Raw genomic sequence first — 7,585 nt, forward strand, 5'->3', positions numbered from 1 at the left:
TCCCTTTCCCCTAACTTCTGTCTTTTTCTCTTCCAAACCTTTTATTACTTTGCTTTCCAACTCACAGGAGCAGTTTTGTTTGGTATTGGTACCGTGCCTAGCACGATGTGCCCCTGGTCCATGAGGGGTGCTCTTACGGGCTATCACAATACAAATAACAAATAAATAATCATAATTATAGTAGTGCCCAGAGTTCCCAAGTGGGGCACAGGAATCCCACTGTTTTAGGTGCTGCACACACATATGTGCAGACATGGGTCCTAGCCCCCCAAAGCAGAAGAAATAACCAGGATTATGGAATATCCTTTTCATATGTCACAGCTGGGACACCTTACCGGCCCAGAGCCATGCCCAGGTTTGCGCAAGAACCAGGGGCATGGAAGCACCATATGACTCTGTAAAACAGTTGGATGCCAAGTACCCAGCGCTGGGAAATGGCCAGGTGCACAAACTGGGGAAGAAGTGGCCTCACACACATTCTGGAATTTGAACAGTGCTCAGAGGAGGTTGGGGGGATTTGTGCAATGGCGCTTCTCACCCCACTAAACTGCCCTATATAGACCCCAGTCCTCTTTTCCTCCTTCCCCCACTCTGGGCTTAGACAGGTTACTGCAGGCTTGGTCTGGGGGAACCCCTGGACATCTCCAGGGAGCTGAGAGCAGCTAGAGAAGCTACATCGTACTATAAAATTGAACCCACAGATATCAGCTATTGCTGGGAGGATCTAATGGGGTTGTCTTCCCCCCCCTTTCCCCTCGCATTCCCTATGAAGAAAAGGAGGGTTTTTTTCCCCAGTGGCAACTCATCTTGCCTGCTGGCGCCATTCCAGGGCTGCCAGCAGGGAGCAGTCTTCTGGTGCTGAGTTCATTGAGTCTCTCCAGTGCTTCGAACTAGCCACTTACCAGGGCTTTTGACTTCAATGTGACTATGACACTCTCATGATGAAAGTTGCAGGACTGGGGCTGAGAACCTGCAGCTCAAATGGAAACAATTTGGCTTAAACACACTCAAACGCCAGCCCGCTCTCAGTCACACTGCGTTTACACCCACCTGTTAAGTCATTTGTCAGGTTGTTTAAACAGTAGCAATACCGCATAGGGAACTTGCTGGGGTCAACATTTTTCAGGTTAGAAACTGCAAAGAGGGACAGTGGAAACTGAAATCTTGCTGGATTCACCTTCTAAGAAAATGCATTTGAGAGTAGAATAAAACGGTATGGTACCCACTGTTATAAATGGCGACCGAAACTTTGTGGAAGGCAAACGAGCTGTAAGAGGTAATGCTCAGCAAAGAGAAGAATTTTTTGGTACCTGCAGAAAAATGTGCACGTCTATTAATGACTTTGATGGGTTATTTGTATTGCGCTATTGTTGCAAACATGTTACAAACACGTTCTCTGACAAGTGGAAATGAAAAACCTGACTCACCTAACTTAGGTATTTAAAACAACAAGAAAGCTGCAGTACATACAGTGCAACTAGGAGTGAGGAAGAGACAGAAGCCACACAATGTGCTATAGAAACCAAACCACTCCTCCTCCTCACGAAGAGCCCATCAGAGATCAGCTATTGAGTCTGATATAACAGTGGCATGATTTTATTTCTAAAGCACACCATACAAAGACTGTAGACAGGTGCATTTGAATTTTGTTTTCATTGTGATCTAGCAGAAATAATTTTAAATTACCATTTTTAATTTTAAGCAAACAAAACTAGAGGGACCAGTACAAAAATTGATGGTGGTGGGGGAGGAATGAAAGGGCAATACAATAAATATGGGTCAAAGAGATCATTCTAAAGACAGCTTGTTAATAATTACACACACACACACACACACACACATACACACACACACACACTTGCAGCAACTCGTCCAAATACAGCAATATACCATACTGTATTTTTACAGCTTTGTCCCCTAACTCCTTTAGCGCCATATTTCAACTTATGTGGAGCTGACAGTCCATAATGTTTCACATCCTTTTGTAGCACAACAATGTTACCTTTGAGAGCTGTATTTAACATTCCGTTCACTAGTTCAGTCAGGTTAATCGCAGTCAGATCAACAGATTTGGCAGGCAGCTCTGAAAAAGAAGCAGCATTTCTGAACATCAGACATTTGACAGTGCTAGGAACCCGTCAATGTGCTGTGTATATATTCCTCTAAATGATTTGGATAAAGTGATTCAGTGAGACGCTACCATCTGTGGGAAAATGAAAACATCATTAGGGCTAGAAAACAATGTCTGGTGACTTAAAGAAGCTAAATATACCATGAGAGCAATGCAATGGCTGATACTAGAATCGGGTGAGAACAGCAGGGGCAGTGCTATGTCAAAATGAAGACAGGGCACTGTATATGCATTCGCTAATTAAAAGGCACTTTTGACAGTGTTCCTCAGTGCTCTGCTGTGGATGCCATGTTAGTCAGTAAAATCCTAGGATGTTGGAGTCCCTTAGTGGGCAACACACATTTTCATTAAAGTGGCATTGAAGCAGGTGCCCATTTATAAAACACACTCATCTGGAAGAAGTTTTCTCTTAAATTTCCACCTGTGCACGTTGCATAGAATTGGAATGAAGATTCAGCCATTTTAATGAGATGCCCTGATTAGCCAAGGAGAATAATCTTGTCAAATTTTTTTAATTTGAGAAGATTTTCTGATAAAAAATTGCTAGGGCTTTTTTCTAAATGACAATTTTGTAGAAAATGTTTTGTTTAGTTCAAACAAGACAATTAAAAACCAAGGGACAGGGCAGAGGTGAAAGATATGAGATTGGGGGGGGGGCAGGGAGGAGATAGCTCAGTGGCTTGAGCATTGGCCTATTAAACCCAGGGTTAGGAGTTCAGTCCTTTGGGGGCCATTTAGGGATCTGGGGCAAAAATCTGTCTGGGGACTGGTCCTGCTTTGAGCAGGGGTTGGACTAGATGACCTCCTGAGGTCCCTTCCAACCTTGATATTCTATGACAAACCCAAGCCAGGAAAAAAATCATTAGGGGGGGGGGAGTCTATAACAATTTCTTACCAGCTCTGAGCCAATATGTTACAAACACATTCTCTGACAAGTGGAAATGAAAAACCTAACTTGGGTATTTAGAACAACAGGAAAGCTACAGTGCAACTAGGAGCAAGGAAGAGACACAGAAGCCACACAATGTGCTATAGAAACCAAACCACTTCTCCTCCTTGCTAAGAACCCATCAGAGGTTAGCAGGATGGTTTCTGGAATGTAAATGCAGCCTGTGGTCAGGAGGGCACCAGCCACTGGAAGCAGTGTTCCGGTCTGGGGAGATGTTAGGATGAGAATGAGAGCGTTGGAGAGAACCAACAGTTGGCAGGAGGGAGTGAGCAGCATCAGGGGAATGCTCATGGAAAGATGGATATCATAGGAAGCAGCAGCAGAGGGGTCTTCACTTTGCATGATAAACAGGGAGATGGCTGCTGAGTCCCATTTCAGGGGAGTTAGGCACCAGGAATGGGGTGCGGTTGTTTCTAGGGGCATAGCTGTAGGGAACAGTGGCTGTGGAAGAGTTTGCCTGGCTGCAGTTCCGGAGTGGAAATTACTGAACAGGAGTCCACTCACCAAGCAGCGCCCATTGGGATAGCTACCATACTTCTGACTCAAACTTAACCCCACACAATCAGAGTAACCTCTGAAGCCATGTGCCAGGCCTTACCTGCAGTAGCCAACACTGGCACACTCTTCTCCTTCTTATTTTCTCCTCCTATGCCTTCAGCTGTAAAATGGAGAAAGTGGAATCTGAGACATGACTTTCCCACTCAAATGACCAACCAGGAATCTCCAGGGGTTTCTCTGTTGCCAGCATGATGGCTGTGAAATGGTTGGACAATAGTACTGCGAACTAGTCCATCATTCAGAGCCACACATTATTTCTAACGGCAGCAGAGCATGTACATACCAACAAGGAAGAATCTGACCCTAAAATGACCTAGCTTTTAAAGGAACAAAGGTTAAGAAATTAGCTTTTCTCTTGCCTGCCTCCCGCTCCGCCCCCCACATCCGGCCTGATCCTGCTTTCAGTGAAGTCAATAGCATAACACCATTCAACATCTGTGAGACAGGAGCAGGCCCTTAATACAAGTGAGTAACTTCCTTTAACAGGAATCAAAGGAAGAAGAGAGCCACAAAGTGTTACAGAGATTGAGTACCAGGTTTGCAAGCACCATTACCCATAAGATGCAAAGGATGATGCAGCATGCCATCCTGAAAACGGTGACAGCTACAAGCATGCTGGTTAGTCAAAGCATGCTACTTGATATGTTACTGCTTCTTCTGGGTAGTCATACAGCTAAGGTGCTAGGCTGGGATTCCAGAAATCAATTCCTGGCACTGTCTTGTGTTACCTTGGGCAAGTCACTTAATCTCTCTGTGCCTCAGTTCCCTGTCTGTGAAACATGACTAATAACACTCCCTTTGTTTGCCTTCAAGGCAGGGACTGTCTCTTATCCTGTGTTTGAACCAGGCCCAGTACAGTGAGCCCCTGATCCCAGCTGGAGCCACTAAAAACAACCATAACACAACTACTACTTAAGAATGGTGATGTTGACGAGGTAGGCTCAACAGTGCTGGGGAATGAGGTCTTCCATTTATTTGCAGATCATGTGTCCCAGACAACATCAATGCAAACTTCTCAGGCCAACATACCTCAATCCTGGGGTAACACCAACGACCTGTCGGCAGGCAGGATCGAACCTGGGACCTCTGAAGCTTAGTGTATGAGCCTCTACTGCATGAGCTAAAAGGCAGATGTGTCTAAGCCAACACTGTTACAGGCTCATCAATCTCTAGATGGTCTAGATGCCACTAGTGGGGCCAGAGCACCACACCAAGTGGGCATGGGTGACACTGGGAGGCTCAAGAAGATGGTTCATTGTGAGTCCCATCAACTGCTGGCCTCTCTGGTATGTTAATTAGTTCTAACACCTCTGTGACACAGAGGCTCTTAGGCAAAAGGTCTCATTCTTTGCAAACATCTCTCAGTCCAGAAAATGCACTACACCAAACACATATCTTACAAACATCTATTTATCTATAAAGAGCAATATATCACATATCTACAGAGCGCTCATAACTTGTCAAGATTCACAATCATTGTGAGATGCCTGCATGGGTAATATTTAAGGACTAATGTATTGATATTGAAATTATGCTTTATGGACTTGGGGTAAAACTTAATCACTTGGGCCGGGCAGGTGGGAGTTGTCACCCCCACCCTGTCTAGGTGGTGATGCCACAGAATTTCAGCCAGTGGTAGCATTTTAACTACCTAAGGAAGTGGAGAATCAGGCACCCTGGCCTGAGCCTGTATTTTGTATCTCCCTTAGGTGAAAGCAGGTTGGCGTGTCCTTTCAGCTTTGAGAGCTGTGGATGGGAAAAACGTTTTGGATGTTCCCTGGGCAATATCAAAGTGCACGTGCTGGGGAAATTACTTTATCATGTCTCAGGATAAATTGCCAGTGAAAGTGGCATTTCAGACACACTTCACACTTACCCAAGTTCCATACGAGAAGGAGGCATAGAAATCCTGCACTCAATTTAACAGGCACATGCTGATGGAACCATGGCATTTTGGAAACCAACTTCCAGTCGCTTCAACTGTTTTAGGAGAAAGAAACAAGATTTTGGTGAGCCTACATGGATCCAAGGCATTTGTCAGTTTCAGTGTTTCCAACTTTTGCAATATTTTGTGTTGTTCTTAATCTCCAGATCCTAGAATCACACAAGAATGTTGGCTTTTACTTGGGAAAAAAAACAAAACAAAACTAAGTTTCTCACCCTTGTGACTGCAGAGAAAAAGCTAGAAAAAGTGACCTAAAAGCTAAAAATCTCAGAAGGAAAAAAACAAAAAAACTAACAAAAAACTAAACCAAAAATCTAGAATTTCTTATCCATGATTTTTTATTCAGACTCATGATATTTTGGGCTCCTACTCAAGGTTTTTGAATGATTGGGATTGTCAATATTGCAGTTTACGGATGTTTCAAAGACTCATACAAGCAGCACAAGATGTAGAAGCTCCCAATATTGCCAACCCCCACAATTCAGAATCATGAGTCAGATGCCCCAAAAATCACAAGACTGGCCCCAACATCATGAGATTCTTTTTAAAAAACCCAGAGTATCTCGTGATTTTTGGTCTGCCTTTTGAGTTTTGAACTCCCCCTCTCCCTCCACCTCATGTGCAGGGCAGTTACAATGTTGTCACCTCTCCTAAATGTACAGTAAGGTGATTCCGGCCCTGTTGCAGGAGCTCTCACTGGGGGAAACAACTAAGATTAAAGTATATAGATTTGTATGAAGTGAGACCAGATGGTTTCCCACTACCCCATCTCCAGGGGAAGAGCAACCAGTCAGAGCTGCTGCATGTGGAACTCTGCACCCACCCCTCAGGAGTTGACACCATTCTCACAGGAGGGAAGGGGGCAAGAAAGAGCCCCCGAGCTCAGGCTGGCTCCACCCCCTCTTTCCTCCTCCTTTCCTATGAAAAATGAGGCAGTCTTCCCCCCACTCCTCACCCCTGACCTTCACCCCTCCAGCACCAGGCATGGAAAAGGGGACTAGAGGGGAGCGATGGACCCCAGAGCTGCAAGAGGAGCAGAGGTGTGGGATGAGGGCAGATGTGGGGCTGAGGGGTGGGCAGAATTGATTGCCGAGTTGGGGGAGGGGCAAAGTTGATGTGGGCGTTTGTGGGGGGCATAATTAATTTCTGGGTTGTGGGATGGGCAATTGTGGGGCACGGAATTAATTAGAAATGTGGGGTTTGGGGAGAAGCTGGAATCAAACAAAAGGAAGTACTTCTTCACACAATGCACAGTTAACCTGTTGCTGGAGAATGTTGTGAAGGCCAAAACTATAATGAGGTTCAAAAAAAAAGAACTAGATAAGTTCATGGAGGATAAATTCATCAATGGCTATAAGCCAAGATGGTGAGGGATGCAACCTCATGCTCTGGGTAGCCCTATCCTCTGATTGCCAGAAGCTGGGAGTGGATGATAGGGGATGGATCACTTAATGGTTGCCTATTCTGTTCATTCCCTTCACAGCATCTGACATTGGCCACTGTCAGAAGACAGGATACTGGGCTAGATGGACCACTGGGCTGACCCAGCATGGCCGTTCTTATGTTTCCCCACCAGCAGGTAGCAGTCAGAGCCAGAATCATGTTACTCAGTACATTCAGGTGTGTTGGTAACACTAATTTTTTCACACGCACACTGGGGGATGGACAAGGGGAGTTCAAGAATGTGAAGACAAAAATATATAATATAGTGTTTAAAATGAAATCTCATGATTTGGGAAAACATCCAATGATTTTTGAGGTGGGGCCTGACTCATGATTTTTGTTGATCTGAACTGTGGATAGCTATCATCCACCATGGTGGGTGAGATAGCTCAGTGGTTTGAGCATTGGCCTGGGTTACGAATTCAATTCTTGAGGGGGCCACTTAGAGATCTGGGGCAAAATCCGTACTTGGTCCTGCTAGTGAAGGCAGGAGGCTGGACTCAATGACCTTTCAGGGTCCCTTCAGTTCTAGGAGATAGGTACATCTCCATATATATTT

The 7,585-nt window shown here is 45.0% G+C and overlaps 1 protein-coding gene across 1 annotated transcript in view; it reads right to left on the bottom strand.

Moving 5' to 3' along the window:
- Positions 1 to 5,590, bottom strand: part of HHLA1 (HERV-H LTR-associating 1) — a 39,778-nt gene extending 34,188 nt beyond the window's left edge. The window contains exons 1-5 of the mRNA XM_039521515.1: positions 5,515 to 5,590; positions 3,679 to 3,738; positions 2,003 to 2,083; positions 1,227 to 1,310; positions 1,051 to 1,134 (exon numbers count right to left, since the gene is read on the bottom strand). Coding sequence (XP_039377449.1) covers positions 1,051 to 1,134; positions 1,227 to 1,310; positions 2,003 to 2,083; positions 3,679 to 3,738; positions 5,515 to 5,590 — 385 coding nt within the window. The remainder of the gene's footprint in view (positions 1 to 1,050; positions 1,135 to 1,226; positions 1,311 to 2,002; positions 2,084 to 3,678; positions 3,739 to 5,514) is intronic.
- Positions 5,591 to 7,585: the final 1,995 nt, after the last annotated feature.

Source organism: Mauremys reevesii, linkage group 2 (assembly GCF_016161935.1).
Source record: "Mauremys reevesii isolate NIE-2019 linkage group 2, ASM1616193v1, whole genome shotgun sequence".
Lineage (NCBI taxonomy): Eukaryota > Metazoa > Chordata > Testudines > Geoemydidae > Mauremys > Mauremys reevesii.